Source organism: Heptranchias perlo, chromosome 22 (assembly GCF_035084215.1).
Source record: "Heptranchias perlo isolate sHepPer1 chromosome 22, sHepPer1.hap1, whole genome shotgun sequence".
NCBI lineage: Eukaryota > Metazoa > Chordata > Chondrichthyes > Hexanchiformes > Hexanchidae > Heptranchias > Heptranchias perlo.
The window spans coordinates 37,745,508-37,770,210 of record NC_090346.1 but is presented as its reverse complement, the minus strand read 5'-3'; the positions used below and the strand labels follow the sequence as shown (position 1 = coordinate 37,770,210).

The 24,703-nt window shown below is 45.5% G+C and overlaps 1 protein-coding gene across 1 annotated transcript in view; it reads right to left on the bottom strand.

Annotated features, from left to right (window-relative positions):
- The window catches only part of rhbdl1 (rhomboid, veinlet-like 1 (Drosophila)), a 151,712-nt gene extending 127,710 nt beyond the window's left edge, over window positions 1–24,002 (bottom strand). Inside the window, exon 1 of the mRNA XM_068003307.1 lies at window positions 23,922–24,002. Within this exon, the coding sequence (XP_067859408.1) occupies window positions 23,922–23,987 (66 nt within the window). The 5' untranslated portion in view covers window positions 23,988–24,002. The remainder of the gene's footprint in view (window positions 1–23,921) is intronic.
- Between the last annotated feature and the right edge of the window lie 701 nt (window positions 24,003–24,703).

The following is a 24,703-nucleotide window of genomic DNA, read 5'->3' as shown; positions in this document are numbered from 1 at the left end:
GCAGGGATGGAAGCAGGTTTGCTTGGTGGGCCGGGGGAAGCACTCCTGCTCCTCCTGACCCACAAGCAGTGCTGGAAAGGCACTTACCTGCTGGATCCAGCCATTCTTGCCTCCCTTCAGCTGCCAGGTCTCCTGAGGCCTGGTAAACCCGGCCGGCCAGCGTAAAACCTGAAACAGAGGTAAAATCTGAGGCACGCAGCCTCATTAAAATATTTAAATTAAGGAGCCGCCTCCGGAGAGCAGGTTAGTCACCTGCCTCTGTTAAAACGAGAAGTGGGCGCCTTGGAGGCGGGTTGGGGTTGGGTTTCCCATTATATTATTTTTAACGCCACCCCCTTCCCCCACCCATTCTAGGGGGTTAAAATTACCCCCTTAGAGTCAGTGGGCATTGTTCAGATTAGAGAAGGGTTGAAAGTGGGTCCGTACTGGGTCCACTTTTATTCACAGCTACAAAGATGATTTGGATTTTGATATAAGGCACACAATCTTAATATTTGCTGATGACACAAAAGTAGAGGGTTTGGCAAACGGCGAGGAGGACTGTAAAAGACATCAGGAAGACATAGATAGTGTCATTGGCAGATGGGATGGCAGATGCAATTTAACAACAACACTAAGTTGTGTATATATATCACACTGTTATCATAGAAAAACGTCCCAAAGTACTTCACAGAGATGTAAGGAAAAATGGTGGATAAGTGTGAGGTAATGGGTGGAGAAACAAGGAATGTGATTCAATGCAAAGACACTGAAGGGTGTGGATGAACACAGAGACCTTAGGGTGCAAATACATAATTCCCAAAAAGTGCAAGCGCAGGTAGATAAAGCCATAAAAATGGCCTACAGCATTTTGGGTTTTATAAATAGGGGCATAGAGCATAAGAATAAAGAGTAATGATAAATCTGTACAAAACATTGGTCAGGCCACAGTTAGAAAATTATGTGAAGTTTTCGTCACCTCATTATAGAAAGGACATTAAAGCCATGGAGAGCACACAGTGTAGATCCACCAGAATGATGCCTGGGATGGGAAACTATAGTTATGAGAAAAGACTTGTGATACCAGGATTATTTCCACTGGAGCAGAGATGGATAAGAGAATATTTAATAGAAGTTTTTAAAAAGTTTTGATAGACCAAACGAGGAAAGACTATTTCCTCTGGTTGGGGAATCAGTGATGAGGGGTCATCAATTTAAAAGTGTCACTAAGAGAATAAGGAAATCAGGAGAAATTTCTTTATGCAGAAGGTTGTTGGAACGTGAAATGCTTTGCCACAGGGAATGGATGAGGCAGATATCATTGCATCTTTTAAGGGGAAATTAGGTAAATATTTGAAGAGGAAGATGAGAGCACAGGAAGGTGCGATTAGTTTTGTACTGCTCTAACAAAGATCCGGCACCAACACAATGAGCCAAATGATGTCCTTCTGTGCTGTAAACTTCTATGATTCAATGCAGCCTAATTTTGCGGTGTAAATGCTGGGAGCTAGCTAATAGGTGCCAGTATCCTGGAATCCCACCTGACCAAGTGTCAGTAGATTAAGCAGCTTCATTTATAACAGACGTGACATAACGACTAATGGAGTGAAATATTCAGCAGCAGTGGCTCAGTAAATGTATGCAGTTACTGTCTTGACATGTTGTAAATTTTCATCATTAGCACTTACGGTGTACAGTCTAATCCACTGGGAGCATATGTTAGAGCTGATACCATGATCGGATGTTCCCAGCATGGGACAGCCCTCACAGGGATCAATACTTAGGAAATCCCCGTCCGTAACCCCTGATTTTCTGTCTGTTTAAATTAACAGACAGATAATTAGGTGCTATGGGCCCGCAATTTCCCAACCAGCACTTTCTATGGACTGTTGCCTTGCACAGGGTAATCCTAGGGAATCATCCCTAGAGGGAGTTAGGGTGTGCCCAATTCAGAGGCCCACGATATTCCACTTGTTAATTCGGCAAGACTCGAAATCCCACTGTGCATTCCCAGTGCAGAAGGCTGATAAAACTTTACCCTAGTGTTTTTCTGTGCAGCACTCTGAACATCTGCCTGATAGACAGTTTCTGTAACACACAAACAATCATACAGTCAGTCACACACTCACACAAACATGTAGTCAGTCGCACAAACACAGATAAACAGGCAGTCAGTCACACACACACACACACACACACACACACACAAAATGCACTCACATGGCACTTTTATAGAAAGAAAGAACTTGCATTCATTTCGTGCCTTTCATGACCTCAGGTTATCCCAAAGCACTTCACAGTGAATGATGTATTTAGAAGTGTAGTCATTGTTGTAATGTAGAGAAACATAACAATTTTTGCACAGTAAGGTCCCACAAACAGCAGTGAGATAAAGACCCGTTTTTGGTGTGTTGATTGAGGAATAAATTTTGGCCGGGACACTTTTATATTGGCCCAGAGTTTGCTGTCAAAATAATGGTGAGGCTAACGGCCCTCACCGTTATTTATGCACAAATTGCACAGCAACGTCAGGCGAGGGCAGATGCAAGGTTAAACGCGAAAATCCGGAAGTTGCTGTCTGAGATGTGCCACTCCGCCATTAGCTTCACGAAAACGGCATTTTGCTGTCTGACTCACCATTCGAATTCATTGACCGGCGTGTAGCTCCTGTACTTGCACGGTAGATATGAACTAAACTCACCACAGAAAGTTAGATTTTGTCCATTTCAGTCTAAGTACCCTTTTTAGTGGTGCCATAAGTCTTAATTACTGCCAAACAACCTCTCTGGCACTGAAAATTAACTATTATAAGCCTGAAGTCTCATTCCTTCATTTTTTAAATTGTTGTTGGAGATATTTTTTAAATTTAAATTAATTTTTTTTTACTTTTTCTTTCTATCTCTTTTCTCTCTCACAATCCAATTTTTCTTTCCTTCTCTTTATTTTGCTTTCTGTACCTGATTTGACATTGAATTCACTATTCTAACCTACACCTCCTGATTCAGACTCTGCACTGTTCATTTCACAATCCATAAATCTGATTGGTTAAGGAGATACACGGTTGCTTGCCGTGTTCACACATATCCCAGATGCCCTGTAGAGGGCGCTGCACTGTTTCCATCTCCCACTTACAGCAACTTCCAGTGCAAAGTCTCATGGAAATTAAATGGGCAAAGGCAAGTCTAACAAACAGCGGGCGCCGTTCATTCACTGGCCACAGTAAATTCTGACCCAATGTTTTTCAGCTACTGACTTGGGTAGCACAGGACTCCGGTTGCCAAGGGCAACATCAATATAAACTTGCTGGATATTTTTTGGACCAGCAGCAAGAAAGGCTCATTGTCCACTGGGATTTCTATACATCAATACTTAGTAAACGTGCTATTGTGATGGCAGCAATGTGTTTCAGTGGTGATGTCATGGGCCAGAATTTTGACCCGGAGCCCGGAAGGGGACGGGGTGGGGGTGGGGGGGTCCATTTGCAGATGGGAAATCCAGAAGTACAGGTTTCCCAGACGTCCTTTCAATTTTCAAGTAAGGACGTCTTTTTTTTGTCGGTTTGCCGTCTGACTGGCCAGCCTGATTGACAGGTTAGTCTCAATCGGATGGGAGCAGGGCAAGGAAGAAAACGTGACAAGGTAAGTCCAGGTAAGGCTTTGTTTGTATGCGTTGGGGGGGGGTGCATGGGTGGGCACAGGGGGCATGGGTGGGAATGGGAGCACTGATGGGCATGGGCAGGCATGAGGCACTGATAGGCCTGGGGGCACCAATGGGTATGGGTGGGCATGGGGGCATCGATGGACATGGGGATCATGGGAGGGGAGTCAGTCATCGGAGGAGTCATTCATGGGGGATGGGATCGGGGTTCAGTCATGAGGGGGGGGGTCGGGATCGGGGGTCATCGTGGAGATCCGCAATCATTGAGGAGGGAGATTGGAGATCTGGGGTTGGGTCTGCAATCGTGGCGGGGGGAGGGTGGGTGGTCAGAGATTGGGGGTGTCCACGATCGTTGGGGGTGGTCGCTGCTGGTAGGCTTGTTGGGCCTGGGGGAAGCACTCCTGCTCCTCCGGGTCCACAAGCAATGCCAGAAAGGCACTTAACTGCAGTTTTGGGCCTTCTCGCCTCCTTTCACACAGCGTGAAGAAGAAGTTCCCAGGAATCCCGGCCCCCAGAGGTTGATATCGCAAATCTTTCAAAATGGAGGCCCACAGTCTCCTTGAAAGGTTTTAGTGACTTACCCGCCTCCAACCCCCCCCCCCCCCCTTTTTCACTGTTAAAATTCTGCCCATGATGTTGCTTCCTGATGTCATCAAGTTCAAATGTATCTACTAACTCCATATTGATGTCATGACTGATGTCACAATATCAGCACTCAGCGTATGCATATTAGCTAAAATATCACAACCAATTTGCACATGCACTTCAACTGTGAACTGGTGGTGTAGTTTAAAAGTAATTCCAAGAGAGTAGTATTATAATGTAGAAGACTGAAGAGAAACAAAACTACGTATAGAAAAACATTTATTCAGACACAAGAAACATACCTGCAATTTCCATGTGTTCTCCCGATCTCCCACCGTAACTTTAACGGGAGATCGAATTTATACAGGAGATCGGGGAACCCCATACAATTAAACACAGACATGCAGTTAGATAACAAAATGTCACACATAGAGACATACAGCTGCATACAGAGTTAGAAACGCATGCAGCCACACAGGTATACACAAAGAAACTCAGACACACTGTTACACATACACTGGCCATCACACAGAAACACACACACCTGGACTATCCACAGGGGTTCTCCTGATCTCCTGCCGTAACTTTGGTAGGAGATCGCTGGAAATCCCAGAAAAATTTTGTAAACTGCATTTACCCCATTTCTCCATGGTTTCCGCCAAAGTTACACAGGAGAACAGGGAACACCTGGAGAAATTCTACCCCAATGACATATGGATGTACAATATTTATACAAACATGCAGTGATGCAAATGCACATATGCATGTATTTTCAAACACAAATTCACACAGTAACTCAGACACTACACAGTAAATGCTTTGCTTTTATATTTAATATAATCCTTCCCCTACTGCCCAATTTTAAATAGAATGCAGGACACAGTTGTAAGCCCAATTTTATTGAAACAAGCATATGGTCTGGCAGGTAATTCATTTGTCTTACATGATGTACTGCATGTAACTCTGCAGGAAATTTATTGGTTATATAATGCAACGCATGGCTTAACAGTGCAAGAATCATTACACATTGAGACCCTGGGCTCTTCATGTGGCCCAAAGCCTAACTTTTCAACCTTCAGTTCATATTAAATGTGTCACTTCCCAGAGGCAGCAAGAACAGATAGTTCACATTTCTATATTCATTTTGTTTTTCCCAGTGGCTTTCTCTGAGGGAGGAGACCCCTGTTCTACATCCCCTTCACCCCCACTCAAAGAGCTATTAATCAGTATTCTATTTCCATGGGTGATTAACCACTGAAAAATATTGTATTCTGTGCCTCACACATTTCCATAGTAAGCATCATCCTGTCTGCGTGTTGCAGTAGCTGCAGACATTTACTATAAAACATCTAGTAATTTAATGAAAAACAATTGGTTCAGTAAATAGTAAATGGAAACGGCAACAGAAACACTCAGGCAAAAACTGAAAGAACTGAAAGTTAATATTCCATATTGCAAAAAGAATTATTGCAAGAAGGAACAAATGACAATGAGTCACAGCTCCATTATTCAAGAAAGGTGAGAGAGAGAAACCAGAAAATTATAGACCTGTTAATCTAACATCTGTTGTGGGGAAGTTATTGGACTCTATAATTAAGGAAAGAGTGACTGAGCATTTAAAGAAATTTGAGCTGATTAGAGAGAGCCAACATGGATTTGTAAAGGGAGATCATATCTAATGTTTTTTTTTATTCGTTCATGGGATGTGAGCATCACTGGCAAGGCCAGCATTTATTGCCCATTCTTAATTGCCCTTGAGAAGGAGGTGGTGAGCCGCTTTCTTGAACCACTGCAATCCATGTGGTGAAGGTTCTCCCACAGTGCTGTTAGGAAGGGAGTTCTAGGATTTTGACCCAGCAATGATGAAGAAACGGCGATATATTTCTAAGTCGGGATGGTGTGTGACTTGGAGGGGAACGTGCAGGTGGTGTTGTTCTCATGTGACTGCTGCCCTTGCCCTTCTAGGTAGTAGAGGTCGCAGGTTTAGGAAGTACTGTTGAAGAAGCCTTGGCGAGTTGCTGCAGTGCATCCTGTGGATGGTACACACTGCAGCCACGGTGCACCGGTGGTGAAGGGAGTGAATGTTTAGGGTGGTGGATAGGGTGCCAATCAAGTGGGCTGCTTTGTCCTGTATGGTGTCGAGCTTCTTGAGTGTTGTTGGAGCTGCACTCATCCTGACTCGTGCCTTGTAGATGGGGGAACGGCTTTGGGGAGTCAGGAGGTGAGCCATTTGCCACAGAATACCCAACCTTTGACCTGCTCTTGTAGCCACAGTATTTATGTGGCTGGTCCAGTTAAGTTTCTGGTCAATGGTGATCTCCAGGATGCTGATGGTGGGGGATTCGGCGATGGTAATGCCATTGAATGTCAAGGGTAGGTGGTTAGACTCTCTCTTGTTGGAGATGGTCATTGCCTGGCACTTGTCTGACACGAATGTTACTTGCCACTTATCAGCCCAAGCCTGGATGTTGTCCAGGTCTTGCTACATGCGAGCATGGAGTGCTTCATTATCTGAGGGGTTGCGAATGGAACTGAACATTGTGCAATCATCAGCGAACATCCCCATTTCTGACCTTGAGAGAGGGAAGGTCATTGATGAAGTAGCTGAAGATGGTTGGGCCTAGGCCACTGCCCTAATAAACCTAATTGATTTTTTTGAGGAAGTAACTAAAGTAGTAGACAGGGGAATGTCCATGGATGTAGTTTATATGGACTTCCAGAAGGCATTCAATAAGGTTCCATAAAAGAGACTGTTAGCTAAAATTAAAGCTCATGGAATTGAAGGCAAATTATTGATCTGATTATTAGATTGTCTTCTACCGCCTAACCAGAGAGTAGGGATAATAGGTATGTACTCGAATTGGAAAGAAGTGACTAGTGGTGTCCCACAAGGATCTGTGCCGGGGCCTCATCTATTTATTATATTTATTAATGACTTAGATAAGACAATAGAGAGCCATGTATCCAAGTTTGCTGATGACACAAGATTGGTGGCATAGTAAGTAGTGTAAGCAGGATCATAACATTACAAAAAGACATTGATAGATTAAATGAGTGGGCAAAACTGTGGCAGATGGATTTCAATGCAGGTAAGTGTGAGGTCATCCATTTTGGACCAAAAAGAGATAGATCAAGTATTTTTTAAATGGTGAAAAGCTAGGGACAGTGGAGGTCCAAAGAGATTTATGGACCCATGTACACAGATCACTAAAATGTAGTGGTCAGGTACAAAAAATAATCAAAAAGGCTAATGGAATGTTAGACTTTATAAGTAGAGGGCTAGAATATAAAGGGGAGGAAGTTTTGCTACAGCTATACAAAACCCTGGTTAGACTACATCTGGAGTACTGTGTACAGTTCTGGGCACCTCACCTTGGAAAGGATATACTGGCCTTGGAAGGAGTGCAGCACAGATTCAGCAGAATATTACGAGGGTTAGATTATGAGGAGAGATTACATAAACTAGGCTTGTATTTCCCAGAATGTAGAAGGTTAAGGGGTGATTTGATTGAGGTTTATAGGATTTTGAAAAGAATTGATAGGGTGGATTTAGAGAAACTTTCTCTGCTGGTGGGGGAGTCTAGGACAGGGGGACATAACCTTAAAATCAGTGCCAGGCCATTCAAGAGAGAAGTTAGGAAACACTTCTTCACACAAAGGGTGGTAGAAGTGTGGAACTCTCTCCCACAAAGAGCAGTAGATGCTAGCTCAATTAATAATTTTAAATCTGAGATCGATAGATTTTTTTCTAACCAAGAAATATAGAGCCAAGGCGGTTGGATACAGATCAGCCATGATCTAATTGGAAGGTGGAACAGCTCGTGGGGCTGAATGGTCTACTCCTGTTCCTATGTCCTTTCTTCAAGTAGAGCTCAAATCCAGTCCAGACTGATGGGAATGAGTAGAGTAGAGTCGAGTGGGGTGGGGTTGGGTGGGATGGAGTGACAACAGGGTGTATGTGCACTGGCAGTAGAATCCTAGACTTATACTGGCCTGGATTTTCCTCTGCTATCCCGCTCCAAATCAGGTGAGATAACAGGGAACAAGGTGATGAGGCCTACTGCCACCTTCCACCACAATCTTGATTTTCCTCCCCTCCCTCCCCCGGTCTGCCACTGGTCACATCTTCCATGCCCGCCCCTGTAAATGCTAACGAGAGTGTGGGACCCTCCCATCCACCTTTCTTCCTGTTGCTCCCTGGAACCACCAGGTGAAAGTTGGCTATAGGCCCAGGGTAGCGACAGTAATGGCCCCAAATGTTGTAAATGGAGGGAGAGGGCCTATTACAGAGCTCCGCTCCTTCCAATCCTTTAACTGCTGAAGGCAGTGAAGGAATTGCTGAAGCTAAGGCAACAAAGACACCATGACCTTGAATTTCCACAGGAGAATCTCCTGTTCCTCCATCATAACTCCAGTGGGGAAACGGCAAAGTTGCAGCAGGAGACAAGGGGAACCCTTGTAGAATTTCAGGGCTAATCCACTTAATTATGATGCACACCAAGGAAGAGGTGGGATGGAGGCAGCACTATTATTGATCCAGAGGTACTATCATTATCACCTGGATATGGAGCCAAGGTGGGTAAATGGAGTTGAGATGTAGATCAGCCCTGATCTAATTGAATGGTGGAACAAGCTTGAGGGGCTGAATGGCCTACTCCTGTTACTATGTGCCTAGTATTATCTTGTAAGGAATCTTACAACACCAGGTTATAGTCCAACAGTTTTATTTGAAAATCACAAGCTTATGATTTTCAAATAAAACTGTTGGACTATAACCTGGTGTTGTAAGATTTCTTACATTTGTCCACCACAGTCCATCACCGGCATCTCCACATCATGGCTATTATTATCTTGTCCTAGTTTCAACAGGGCAACTGCTGCTGCTACTACCATGCTGCAAAATACTCCATGAATGAGTGGAGCATGTGTGGTCCAGAGCTACAAAATTATACAATAAAAATACCCTTACTTCCAGGTTAGGCTTCAAGGTCCAGAATATCTGTAGTGTCATTTCATTTTAATTTTTGAAATATTTTTCCACTTGCTCTTCTATCCTGGTTTGGAAAAGACTGTGTTTTGTACGCATCACATGAGGCCATTTCCACTCTGAGGTGCCCAATAAAAATCTAATGCACTGGCGTAAAAGCATGTTGAAAGTAGATACTTATGGCCTCATGAATACTTTATTCAACGGCGTGAAGTAATGCTTTGCAGCACCGAATAAAATAGGTAAATCAGCGTCTGGAGGCAGTGAAAGACTTGATGCATCAGCTCAATGTAATTAAGTACTAACAGAGGAAAGGTGACCTTCTGATAAAAGCTATTCTGGGAAAGAAGTTGTTTTGGTTGGAAAATGTTCCTTTATCTTCGGAGGAATTGATTGTGTCACTCAAAGTATGTCTCTTTCCTCTTCAGCAAAGCAGACGGGTACATGGGGGGTAATTTTAACCCGGAGCCGGGAAGGGGGCGGGGGCGGTCAAATCGCGGATGGGAAACCCGGAAGTACGGGTTTCCCGGACATCCTTACGATTTTGACGTAAGGACGTTTTTTTTTTGTCAGTTTGCCGTCCAACTGGCCAACCTGATTGACAGGTTGGCTTCAGTCGGACAGGAGCAGAGCAAGGAAGAGGACGTGAAAAGGTAAGTCTTTCATTGTATGGATGGGGGAGGACATGGGTGGGTATGGGGTCATGGATGGGCATGGGAGCACCATTAGGCATGGGGGTACCGGTGGGCATGTGGGACCGATTGGCAAGGGGGTCATGAGAGGGGGGGAGACAGTCATCGGAGGAATCAGTCATGGGGAGGAGGGATCGGGGGTCAGTCACCGAGGTTGGGGAGGATCAGGGGTCATCGCTGGGGTTTGGTGATCTTTGGGGAGGGGGACGGCGATCGTTGGGGGGGGGATCGGGGGTCATCGCGGGGTCCATGATCGTTGGGGGGGAGTTGGGGGTCATTGCAGGGGTCCGCGATCATTGGGGGATTGCTGCAGGCAGGCTTGTTGGACCTGGGGGAAGCACTCCCGCTCCTCCGGGCCCATAAGCTGTGCCAAAAAGGCACTTAACTGCAGTTTTGGGCCTTATCGCCTCCTTTTCACGTGACGTGAAGGAGAAGGCCCGGGAATCCCAGCCCCCAGGGGTTGAAATTGCAAAACCTTTCAAAATGGAGGCCCGCAGCCTCCCCGAAAGGTTTCAGTGACCAACCCGCCTACTGGAAGCGGATTGGTTGCCCGCTCCTCGTCCCACCCCGGTGAAAACAAGAAATGGGCGGGTTGTAGGCGGGTCTGAAATTGATGTGATTTTCAATGACCCCTGCCACCAACCCACCTGTTTTTCAAAGTTAAAATTCTGCTGATGGTATGGCCAGCCCGCTAAAGTGTGAGCAGTCCTCATTTCTGATGTAACACATTATTTATGGCTCCATAGCTCATAAAGAACCACCCCCCAACCCCCCAGAATGGATCGAGTTTTTGGCTGACTGGTGACATTCCTGCCTCTGAGTGAGAAGCTGCAGGTTTCAAACCCTGCTCCAGACAGTCCTGCTGAACAGAGACTGGTGCTGGCTTTGAATTCTGGGCTGACATCCAGCGATATACTCAGGTCCAATGGGTGTGGATGGCCTCCTCTCATCCTATGGGTTGTGGGAGTCCATAAAATCCTCCTGCCATATAGGACTAACCACCCTGTCAGCTTGGTATAAAGATGGTTACGGTGATGGAAGGACCGTTCACATTGTTGTCTTGTCGACTGTTAATCAGCCTGCGAATCCTTTCACTACTTCACACTATTCTCCAAGGGAAGAGTGTGAAGATATGAAAACAACAACAAGGCCCAGATTGACTTTATCCTTACAATATCTATTCACATAAAAATTAGCATTAAAACCAATTTTGTTCAGCACAACATTAAAATTTAAGTGGAGCTACGATCTTTTAAGTGTGAGGTATTTTACTGAAATGCTATAGAGGAACCATTATACACTAGCAGATATTGAAGCAGAACACCTGCTTCCACCAACATTTTCTAAAAGGTTGCCTGGGTCCCCCCAGAATTATTAGGGGTAGCGGTACGCATTGCTTTTCAAAAATGAGATAATATGAGCAGTGTGCTATACATTCAGCCTATCTCCAGTGAGTTGGGAGGTGGCATTTTTTGTGCCATTGAGCTGTAAATATACATTGTCGCTGCTTAAAGCCAGCACCAATGGGCATTTTCCTGTCCCAAAAAAAGGGTGTAAGGATACCCTTGTTCAAAAAAGGGTGTAAGGATAAACCCGGCAATGACAGGCCAGTCAGTTTAACCTCGGTGGTGGGGAAACTTTTAGAAATGATAATCCAGGACAAAATTAACAGTCACTTGGAATGGATTAATTAAGGAAAGCCAGCCTGGATTTGTTAAAGGTAAATCGTGTTTAACTAACTTGATTGAGTTTTTTGATGAGGTAACAGAAAGGGTTGATGAGGGCAATACAGTTGATGTGTATATGGACTTCCAAAAGGCGTTTGATAAAGTGCCACATAATAGGCTTGTCATCAAAGTTGAAGCCCATGGAATAAAAGGGGCAGTGGCAGCATGGATACAAAATTGGCTAAGTGACAGGAAACAGAGAGTAGCGGTGAACAGCTGTTTCTCGGACTGGAGGGAGGTATACAGCAGTGTTCCCCAGAGGTCAGTGCTGGGACCATTGCTTTTCTTGATATATATTAATGACTTGGACTTGGGTGTACAGGGCACAATTTCAAAATTTGCAAATGACACAAAACTTGGAAAGGTAGTGAACAGTGAGGAGGATAGTGATAGATTTCAAGAGGACATAGACAGGCTGGTGGAATGGGCGGACACATGGCAGATGAAATTTAACGCAGAGAAGTGTAAAGTGATACATTTTGGTAGAAAGAACAAGGAGAGGCAATTTAAACTAAAGGATACAATTCTAAAAGGGGTGCAGGAACAGAGAGATCTGGGGGTATATGTGCACAAATTGTTGAAGGTGGCAGGGCAGGTTGAGAAAGCGGTTAAAAAAGCATACGGGATCCTGGGCTTTACAAATAGAGAACAAAAGCACTGATGTTATGATGAACCTTTATAAAACACTGGTTCGGCCACAGCTGGAGCATTGTGTCCAATTCTGGGCAACGCACTTTAGGAAGGATGTGAAGGCCTTAGAGAAGGTGCAGAAAAGATTTACTAGAATGGTACCAGGGATGAAGGACTTCAGTTGCATGAATAGACTGGAGAAGTTGGGGTTGTTCTCCTTATTGCAGAGAAGGTTGAGAGGAGATTTGATAGGTATTCAAAATCATGAAGGGTCTAGACAGAATAGATAGAGACAAACTGTTCCCATTGGCTGAAGGGTCAAGAACCAGAGGACATAGATTTAAGGTGATTGGCAAAAGAACCAAAAACGACATGAGGAAAAACTTTTTTACAGAGCAAGTGGTTCCGATCTGGAATGCACTGCCTGAGGGGTTGGCGGAGGCAGATTCAATCGTGGCTTTCAAAAGGGAATTGGATATGTACTTGAAGGGCTATAGGGAAAAGGCAGGGGAGTGGGACTAGCTGGATTGCTCTTGTGAAGAGCGGGCACGGACTCAATGGGCCGAATGGCCTCCTTCCATGTTGTAACCATTCTATGTCTATGATTCTAATCCCTATGACATGGCACAGACATCCAATCACACTGATAGTGGGTGGAGTAAATTAAAACATGAGCTTTCACTTGGGCCTCGGTATTTACGGGGAGGTGGGGAGGGAGCGGGGGCGCCTTTTAGTGGCTGGGGAAGGCGGGGTCCTCCCGAATTTACCGATCCCCGGCTGGCAGCCAACAGATTGAAAGCCTGGCTTGCTGTCAGGCAGGAAGGCCTGCACTAGAAGGCCACAGCCGGGGACAGGAGAGAAGGGAGGGAGGGCGAGATCGCGGGGGAGGGAGGGAGGGCGAGATCGCGGGGGAGGGAGGGAGGGCGAGATTGCGGGGGAGGGAGGGAGGGCGAGATCGTGGAGGAGGGAGCAATCACGGGTCGGCCTGGAGATTGCGGGGTGGGGGTTTGGAGATCACAGGGGGGGCCAGTCTGAAGATCGTGGAGAGGAGGTCTGGAGATCGTGGGAAGGGGGTCTGGATATCATGGGGAGGGAGGCAGATTGCGGCAGGTTGGCTTGGGAGGCCAGGGAGAAACACTGCTGTGCCTCCTGGCCCACAAGCAGTGCTGGAAAAGCACCTGCTGGATCCAGCAGTTCTCACCTCCCTTCAGCTGCCGGGCTTCCCGAAACCTGGCCTGCAGCCGTTAAATTCAAATAGCTGCTCAAATCTGAGACACACAGCCTCATTAACATAGTTAAATTACCGACCCACCTCTTGAGAGCGGGTTACTCGCCCGCCCCCCAACCCGCCCTGGTTAAACCAAAAGTAGGCGCGTTCACGGCAGGTTTTGGTCGGATTTCACATTTTTATGAATTTAACCCCCCCCCCCGCCCCTCTCCCGCTCATCCTGGGGAGATTAAAGCTCCCCCCTTTTTGTCACTAAGTAGTGTTAAACTTACAAATGAAATCAGCCTATTTAAAAATAGTGCACAATAAAATAATTTAGCACCTTTTTAGAAGGAGTTATGAACGTATGATAAATGACAGGCAGAAAAAGACCTGCTGATCCATCCAGCCTGTCCCATACAGTTCTGATGCCTTTTGCATCACAATACACACACTCCCCAGCCCACCCGGAGCAATGGAATCTCCTGAGAGAGGCAAAAAACCCAGATAAAAACCCAGGTCAATTAGGAGAAAAGAAATCTGGAGAATTCCTCTCTGATTCCCTTAGGAATTGTGGGAGCACCTTCACCATATGGACCGAAGCAGTTCAAGAAGACTGACCTCCACCTTCTCAAGGGCAACTAGGGATGGGCAATAAAGGTGGGTCAGCTAGTGACGCTCATACCCAAGAATGAATAAAAATAAATATTTGCATTCTATCCGGTCATGGTGGGCTTGGAACTAGGTAACTTTTGTAATACCAGAACCAATCACTGACTTAACAGAACAGGCACATTTAATGAAATGCCCTGCCGGCTTGGAGAGTAGATATAATCCCTGAGTGGTTAGTATAGTCGATTTAGGTTAGGTACAAAGACAAATAGCTCACCTACACCATAAATTAAGATACCTGCTGAAGTGTACAGCTACAGCAACCATGGGGAGCTGTCAATGCCAGGCTAGCTTGTGTGCAACACTAAGAAATGTGATGGGGCGGGGGAGTTACTGTAAGGAATTCAAAAGAACTGGGTCAAGAAGTTATGTAGCTATTCTTGAATAACTGGGCTACAGGCAAAAAGCATAAGGCACAAGGTCATATTGGATTTAAAAAATAACTGAGGTGTCAAAATCTTGCTCTTAAAATGCTATCTGCATATAAAAATAGAGGAATTCTTCTGAAGACCCATGGGACATGATTTAAATCAGATGAGTGGACTGGGCTAATAACTCATGAACAGGAAAGTCCTATTCAGCATGCAGCAGCAAACATTACCCTGCTAAAGAATGAGGTAAATTTAAATAGATACAAAGGTTCAAAAAGATGTGGTAGAATTTCCATAAGGAGTCTCCCAATCTCCTGCTGTAACTTCAGTGGAAACTTCTGAACAGCCACTTCCCTGGGGTTTCTGCCAATCTGTCGCCAAAGTTATGGTGGGATAGGGGGAGAACTCCGACACGTTTAATGATGCACTCTGTTCCTTTGTGGTTTGTTTTCAATGCAGTTTGAGGCAGCCCACATGCGAATTAATCTATTGTCGCAAGTGGGGATTTAGAATATTTGTGCTTTAAACATTCTCTTCAAATGAGGAATTTTTCAATGGAAAAGTATTTCCAATAAATACAACCTGGTGATGTGCTGAAAGTGGCTCGTGCCTGGTAACCAACGGACAGAGTAAGCACAGTGCACGCTCCACTCATTGGTACCTCAGAATTGCGTCAGGGGTCCTTTGTGCATCCTTTATGTATCAGCTGTGGCTCAGTGGTAGCACTCTCACCTCTGAGCCAGAAGGTTGGGGGTTCATAGTCCCACTCCAGAAACTTGAGCACAAGATCTAGGCTGACACTCCAATACAGTACTGATGGAGTGCTGTGCTGTCGGAGATGCCGTCTTTCAGATGAGATGTTAAACCGAGGCCCCATCTGCTCTCTCAGGTGGACGTAAAAGATTCCATGGCACTATCTTGAGAATAGCAGGGGAGTTCTCCCCGGTGTCGTGTCCAATATTTATCCCTCAACAAATATCACTTTTTTAAAAAAAATTACCTGGTCATTATCACATTGCTGTTTGTGGGGCCTTGCTGTGTGCAAATTGGCTGCCGCGTTTCCTACATTACAACAGTGATTACACTTCAAAAGTGTAAAGCGCTTTGGGATGACCTGAGGACGTGAAAGGCACTATATAATTGCAAGTCTTTATTTCTTTCTATGGTACCCCTATTAGCAAATTACAAATAGGCTCCTGTCTGAAACAGGCAAGCGCCTGGGCATCCCATGCGGAGACCACAAACAAAATAGCAGCAGGCAGGAACAGGACAGTAGGTGTATTGCTGCGTTTTTTGGGGCACTACTGCCCCATTCCTGCTGGGCGGAGGGAGTGAAAATTGGGGCCATGGAATTTTGTGCTGTGGTTATGTGTTCTCCAGTAACAGTAGTGAGAATACTCAAACTCATTTTTCCTCAGTCTTGTTCCTCCTGGCCCACAAGGAAACAAAAAGCACTAAAAATGACTATATTTTCTAGCCTCTTCTGTTTTAGTTAAAACTTTTTGTTAAAATTACATCAGGTGTCATGGGACCCAGATTTTAATATATTCACGGATGTCCCCCGCCTGTCTGTCTGTGGCGGACACAACGTAAATGTAATACATGGTGTAGCACTGAGCAATACAGACAAGGAGGCCTGGGCATTCCTCCTCCCACCATGTGTGCAGAGTGGCGGAACTTCTACCTGCATATGTGACCCCGGCATAACCCTGTGCTATTTTCATGGCGCGGGGCTAATAAGAACATAAGAAATAGGAGCAGAAGTAGGCCATATGGCCCCTCAAGCATGCTCCATCTTTCATTAAGATCTACGACCTCAACTCCACTTACCCGCCCGATCCCTATATCCCTTGAATCCCTTAGAGTCCAAAAATCTATCGATCTCAGTCTTGAATATTCTCAACCACAGCCCTCTAGGGTAAAGAATTCCAAAGATTCACAACCCTCTAAGTGAAGAAATTTCTCCTCATCCAATATAATTTCCTATACAAGGCAGGTTTGGAGTGGTCTTCTCACTCCTGACAGGTTTACCGCCACTGCCCACCCCAGTCTGTAGTGTATAAAATGTTGCAACTGGGGGCAGGCAACTTAAGTAAATCATTATCATAGAGACAGCAGTGGGAGCACTCAAGAATGTGGAAAGGAGAAGTAGCCTCAATGTTTTCAGCTGTGTTAAGAGCCCCAGATTCTCAAATGAAATGAGCAAAAAAGAAACATATCCTAGGGAACAAAGGACAGGAAGCCAGAGAAGAGGATAGTTCACATAGTATATAAGGAGGTGACTCAGGCAGTCAGTGCCACTTCCACCACCCAACACATGAGCACACTGTGGCGAAAAAGATTTTATGACCGTAAGAGGATGACCAAGGTAAGTGAAGTCACAAGTACCCAAATACACCCTGAGACAAGTTAGAAGCATGACTCACCTCCTAGCCTACCATGGCCTCACGACCCGCAACAACACTCCTTTTCCATAATATCACTATGCCTTCTCCCAGTGCCTGAGATCAAGAGTGGTAGTGTGTGGTAATGTTGTACATTAAGTATATGATAATCATAACTGGTAATGTAATTGAGAGAGTGGTCAAATGGAGCCTTTCATGGCACATAGGTCCCATCCAACCCTGGACCTGGAGGATTCCTGCCACTGGATAAAAGTTGAGTGCTTGCTCTTTCTGCTTTGCTGGGTCCACAAGGAAGGATATAAACCGTGATGGCCACCTGAACAGTACATTTTGACCTGTGCAATGTGGTGATGCCAGATTACCACCCATGCGGTGAAGGTGAAAATTTACCCCACTATATCTTAAGGACTTCAGTTCAAATGGTATCTCCAGGTTACTTTTCACTGCTGCTACTGTGAACTCAGTAAATTCATCAATCACCTCACAAGAATAGACTGAAAACAACCAGAACTTCTCTCCTTGTCATTAATTATATGTTCTTACAATAAGCTTTGAATCTGTATAAATTTGCATCACTTTTCAACTGACTTTTACACATGATAGATATTAAGATTAATAAGATGCTTAATCCTATTGAAACTGCAGTGTTTTTGCAGTAACAGCAACTCTCACAGTAGAACAAAGTATTCTTAATGATGGCTTTTATCTCCCAGAGATGTGTAAAGCTTTCGTGTCTGACCCTGTATCTGTTTTAAAGTGGCTGGTGAGGTTTCCTTGTACAATCCAATCGACCCATTGTGTATTACAAAGGGAGATGACTGCTGCTTGTTTCTACTCCTGGCCTTACATCTCTCATCCAGACCTCCACACACAAACCTTAGAACTGAACACTGCTGGATATGCTCTGCACTCCATTACCAAGAAAACACTTCTCTCTCCCTCAGATGAGTGTTTGCTGACTTTGATTTAGTGAATTACTGATCAGTACTTTAAAGACATCTTTAATAGAATTAGAGCAGGACGGGAGAAGCTGTTTAATTTATACCCATTATTGTATCATCCTATATTTACAAACTAGTACATCTCCTATATCATTGACCATGGGTAGTCCGAGGCCTGGAGTACAGTTTCTGATTTTTACCATGGCCCACTCCAAGCTCCAGGACCTCACTCTCAAGGATTAGCCTTACTGTGAACTTGAATCAGTCATTTGGCAATGATCTCCTAAGAGGTTCCTGGAGTCTTAACCCATGAGAAGAAGAAAAAGCACTTAATGAATGAAAAGAAAGAAAGTTGAGACATGTTCAAAGAAGACAACTGATCGTTGTTCATGACAGACACTACAGTCAAGGAGGATGAAATTCAACTCGTGCCAGTTTCCGGAGCAAAATGGGCAGTGTGATCCCAATGCGCACCCAAAGATATCAGCCTGAGGCCCGAGTGAAATTGAGCCTCGGGCTTCATTTGCATTGAACCATCGAGCTGCAAAAATCAGTCAGATGTTCTGATTTTTTTTTTTTATTCGTTCACGGGATGTGGGCGTCGCTGGCAAGGCCGGCATTTATTGCCCATCCCTAATTGCCCTCGAGAAGGTGGTGGTGAGCCGCCTTCTTGAACCGCTGCAGTCCGTGTGGTGACGGTTCTCCCACAGTGCTGTTAGGAAGGGAGTTCCAGGATTTTGACCCAGCGACAATGAAGGAACGGCGATATATTTCCAAGTCGGGATGGTGTGTGACTTGGAGGGGAACGTGCAGGTGGTGTTGTTCCCATGCGCCTGCTGCCCTTGTCCTTCTAGGTGGTAGAGGTCGCGGGTTTGGGAGGTGCTGTCGAAGAAGCCTTGGCGAGTTGCTGCAGTGCATCCTGTGGATGGTGCACACTGCAGCCACAGTGCGCCGGTGGTGAAGGGAGTGAATGTTTAGGGTGGTGGATGGGGTGCCAATCAAGCGGGCTGCTTTATCTTGGATGGTGTCGAGCTTCTTGAGTGTTGTTGGAGCTGCACTCATCCAGGCAAGTGGAGAGTATTCCATCACACTCCTGACTTGTGCCTTGTCGATGGTGGAAAGGCTTTGGGGAGTCAGGAGGTGAGTCACTCGCCGCAGAATACCCAGCCTCTGACCTGCTCTCGTAGCCACAGTATTTATATGGCTGGTCCAGTTAAGTTTCTGGTCAATGGTGACCCCAGGATGTTGATGGTGGGGGATTCGGCGATGGTAATGCCGTTGAATGTCAAGGGGAGGTGGTTAGACTCTCTCTTGTTGGAGATGGTCATTGCCTGGCACTTATCTGGCGCGAATGTTACTTGCCACTTATCAGCCCAAGCCTGGATGTTGTCCAGGTCTTGCTGCATGCGGGCTCGGACTGCTTCATTATCTGAGGGGTTGCGAATGGAACTGAACACTGTGCAGTCATCAGCGAACATCCCCATTTCTGACCTTATGATGGAGGGAAGGTCATTGATGAAGCAGCTGAAGATGGTTGGGCCTAGGACACTGCCCTGAGGAACTCCTGCAGCAATGCCCTGGGGCTGAGATGATTGGCCTCCAACAACCTCTACCATCTTCCTTTGTGCTAGGTATGACTCCAGCCACTGGAGAGTTTTCCCCCTGATTCCCATTGACTTCAATTTTACTAGAGCTCCTTGGTGCCACACTCGGTCAAATGCTGCCTTGATGTCAAGGGCAGTCACTCTCACCTCACCTCTGGAATTCAGCTCTTTTGTCCATGTTTGGACCAAGGCTGTAATGAGGTCTGGAGCCGAGTGGTCCTGGCGGAACCCAAACTGAGCATCGGTGAGCAGGTTATTGGTGAGTAAGTGCCGCTTGATAGCACTGTCGACGACACCTTCCATCACTTTGCTGATGATTGAGAGTAGACTGATGGGGCGGTAATTGGCCGGATTGGATTTGTCCTGTTTTTTGTGGACAGGACATACCTGGGCAATTTTCCACATTGTCGGGTGGATGCCAGTGTTGTAGCTGTACTGGAACAGCTTGGCTAGAGGCGCAGCTAGTTCTGGAGCACAAGTCTTCAGCACGACAGCTGGGATGTTGTCAGGGCCCATAGCCTTTGCTGTATCCAGTGCACTCAGCCGTTTCTTGATATCACGTGGAGTGAATCGAATTGGCCGAAGACTGGCTTCCGTGATGGTGGGGATATCGGGAGGAGGCTGAGATGGATTATCCACTCGGCACTTCTGGCTGAAGATGGTTGCAAACGCTTCAGCCTTGTCTTTTGCACTCACGTGCTGGACTCCGCCATCATTGAGAATGGGAATGTTTGCGGAGCCTCCTCCTGCCGTTAGTTGTTTAATTGTCCACCACCATTCACGACTGGATGTGGCAGGACTGCAGAGCTTTGATCTGATCCGTTGGTTGTGGAATCGCTTAGCTCTGTCTATAGCATGTTGCTTCCGCTGTTTAGCATGCATGTAGTCCTGAGTTGTAGCTTCACCAGGTTGGCACCTCATTTTTAGGTACGCCTGGTGCTGCTCCTGGCATGCTCTTCTACACTCCTCATTGAACCAGGGTTGATCCCCTGGCTTGTTGGTAATGGTAGAGTGAGGAATATGCCGGGCCATGAGGTTACAGATTGTGCTGGAATACAATTCTGCTGCTGCTGATGGCTCACAGCGCCTCATGGATGCCCAGTTTTGAGCTGCTAGATCTGTTCTGAATCTATCCCATTTAGCACGGTGGTAGTGCCACACAACACGTTGGATGGTGTCCTCAGTGCGAAGACGGGATTTCATCTCCACGAGGACTGTGCGGTGGTCACTCCTACCAATACTGTCATGGACAGATGCATTTGCGACAGGTAGATTGGTGAGGACGAGGTCAAGTAAGTTTTTCCCTCGTGTTGGTTCGCTCACCACCTGCCGCAGGCCCAGTCCAGCAGCTATGTCCTTCAGGACTTGGCCAGCTCGGTCAGTAGTGGTGCTACCGAGCCACTCTTGGTGGTGGACATTGAAGTCCCCCACCCAGAGTACATTTTGTGCCCTTGCTACCCTCAGTGCTTCCTCCAAGTGGTGTTCAACATGGAGGAGGACTGATTCATCAGCTGAGGGAGGACGGTAGGTGGTAATCAGCAGGAGGTTTCCTTGCCCATGTTTGACCTGATGCCATGAGATTTCATGGGGTCCAGAGTCAATGTTGAGGACTCCCAGGGCCACTCCCTCCTGACTGTATATCACTGTACCGCCACCTCTGGTGGGTCTGTCCTGCCGGTGGGACAGGACATACCCAGGGATGGTGATGGAAGAGTCTGGGACGTTGGCTGAAAGATATGATTCTGTGAGTATGACTATGTCAGGCTGTTGCTTGACTAGTCTGTGGGACAGCTCTCCCAATTTTGGCACAAGTCCCCAGATGTTAGTAAGGAGGACCTTGCAGGGTCGACTGGGCTTGGTGTTTTGCCGTTGTCGTGTCCGGTGCCTTGTGGTCCGATGCCGGGTGGTCCGTCCGGTTTTATTCTTATTATGACTTTTCGTAGCGAGATTTTACAACTGAGTGGCTTGCTAGGCCATTTCAGAGGGCAATTAAGAATCAACCACATTGCTGTGGGTCTGGAGTCACATATAGGCCAGACCGGGTAAGGACAGCAGGTTTCCTTCCCTAAAGGACATTAGTGAACCAGATGGGTTTTTACGACAATCCGGTAGTTTCATGGCCATCATTACTGATACTAGTATTTTAATTCCAGATTTTTATTTAATTAATTGAATTTAATTAATTAATTGAATTTAAATTCGCCAGCTGCCGTGGCGGGATTTGAACTCATGACTCTGGATTTTAGTCCAGGCCTCTGGATTACTAGCCCAGTAACATAACCACTATGCTACCGTACCCTTAATTCTGGCCGGCTCCATCGTCGCACCGGTCTGAAGGTATGTCCTGGGAGGAGGCTGGGAAGCAAAGCAGAAGAGGCTGGGCATGGGCGAGCAGCGGCCCGCAGCATTTTTGTGCAGTCAGGATGAGCACTTTAAGGACCGCCATTTAAAAACCGTTGGTTAAGCCGCTGGACCCAAAACAACTGGCCGGAGCTACACCCTATTTGCTGACCGATATCGATTGGGGTCCTACAAGAAGTGTTGGGACCTTGAGTTACATATACAGAGTGCCTAACACCTGTTCCAGGCAGGCACCCTGCACACCTAGAATTTATCTGCTTCCAATTCGGCAGCCTGCGCACTTCTGGGAGAGTTCATGCATGGGAAATTGCGACCCAAAATTCATCCCCCCGCAATGGGCTCAACGGTGTTCAATTTCTCCCGCTTGGACTGCAGTTCTAGTTTACCTGGTGGTAAGCACAAGCAGTATGAGGGGGGCTGCTGCAAGGGCCATGGTATTATTATATTCTGGTACATAAACAAAATACTCTAGTAATATACAATGCACTGTAATCCAGTCTATTTAGCATGTATAGAAGGTGGGAGAACTTGTTGGTGCAATGGCTTAACACATCGTCCTTATAATCCTCGGATCAGCATACAAATCCAACCCAGAACTTTTTGTTCACGCCTGTAATACTAGCTCAACTCAACCCGGTTGTTAATTGTATCCATGTGATTTATATCAATTAGTGTTAATTGTATTCAGGTGGTGTGTATCCGTTGGGGCTCTCTTGTATCCATATATAAGAGAGCTTATCTAAGGTGTGGTGTGTGTAATGTTGATCTCTGTGAATAAAGGCTTGGAAGCAACTGAAGACTAGCCTCTAGTATTCTATCCTTCACCACCTGGCTATCCAGTTTGTAACACCAGTTCCTACCAGCTGCAAATAGGAGTGATGTTCTACAGAGAGCTTTTCTTTGCATCTAGCTGCTGCATCATATGGGAGTCCTTTGCAAGGGTGAAAATATGCTCAATTCACCAGCATTAACATTCTTCGCCTTAATCAACACTAAAATCTAACGAAGGCACCATAGGGCAAATTCAGTGAGACTGAGCTCCCAGTGTGGAACCATGCGACATGGGAGCACAATTGGAGAATCAGAGCTACAGTTTTATAGCTTTTATCTTTGACTTGCGCTCCTGCCTAGAAAGCCTTTGTTCCAGGAGCTCAGCCTCACTTAATTTCCCTTTATATCTCCAGTAGCAATATTACATACAAGCTGTTTTGATGCCTTGTACCTTCTGGAAATTATGTACCTGTGAATTATATGTTCTTAGACCACAACGTGCACATTATTTTTCTATAATCTTGCACATAACATCAGAGGGGTGAAGTTCAATTTCGGCGGGGGTGTATAGCGGGTGGCCGACTTGCCTATTTTGCACCCTGACAAAATTGAATTTCACCCCCAAACACCCATAATTTAGTTAAATCTGTGAGGTAACATACCCATCGGTCTCCATTACCCGTAGCTGCCTGTGTAGGCATCTCTTCATGCAGAATTTTACATATTGATCACCACCAGTAACAATGTTAACAGCAAATTGTGCTCCTAAACTATCAAGACCCACCACGCAGCAAGGCTCCTGAGAAATAAATGGAAGCTTTGTGGAAATACCATATCACAGTTGAAAATTGGACTGAATGTTTCTGCCAGAATGACAATCAGCACGTGGAGTTGCACAAAACCCCATTCCACACTGTAAAAAATCAAATTCAACCAATTTAATTCATTAGAACAATCTTGTCTTTAAAATGACACCAATGCACTTATGATGATCAAAGCATTGGAGACACAGACTATACAAATTGTACTATCCATAAATCCAGTTTCACATAGTATCCTGTATCCTCGCTCATGTTTGCATTACTGTACAGCCTAGTATCTGTATATCCAGCTCACAGTGCTATCAATGTACAGTCCTATTTCACATTAGCATTAGTTGCTAATGTATAGCCTAGTATCTCTGTCCTATCACACATTGGCATTCCTATACAATCTAACATCTCTGTATCCTGTCACATGTTGGTACTACTGTACTAAAGTATTGCCTAGTATCTCTATAAAAGGTCTCACATTTGGCACCTGCTGAATTTTCTGCATAGTCCTGTTACTCACCAGGGTGACGAGCTCGTGGTAGCAGATCTGGCCCTGCTCATTGCTCTGTACAAGAGCAAACAGCATCTCAAGTTTGGTGGGGTCCAGCTGTAATTCATGGCTCTGAAGCAGATTGGAAAAGTGCTCCACTGCAATGAAACCAGTATTCTCTGGATCGAGCTGCAAGACATATCAAGGAAGGACAATTAGAGCATGTTCAATCATTACTGTATGTTAATTTATTTATTTACTACCGCCATTCCCAATTATAAGTTACTATTTCCCTCCAAATTTAGCCCATTGACATGATACACTAATTCTTCAACAAAAATCAAAAGCACGTTACCTGTACCAAAGCCTTTGTCAATGACATTTCTTATTAGAAACTTGGTAAGAGTCTAAATTTAGGTTGGCTTACCCTCCAATTTTCCCTTCTTCCTTAGGAGATGCACCACACTTTCATTTGGCACCTCCCCAGATGGCCGTTTACAAATAGAGTCTCACCCTGTGAGGAATCATAGCAAAACCCAACAGCCGTCTTCTTAATGGTGTGGTATTTCAAGGAGGTTTCCGCCCCACTTCTGGAGCAGTAACACTGGCGGAGCAGCAGCAGCTCCGAGGGATCTTCCAGCAACAATCTCATTCTTTTGTATAATTACATTTGCAAATATTTTAAACGTATTTCTCAGGTCTGAATATGCAAACTCACCTAAGTGAGCAATAATATTGTTCAGGAACCGGATACATTCCTAGCACATCCCAGTACTTTTGAGAACATTTACTATAAGAATGCTTTAAAGTTC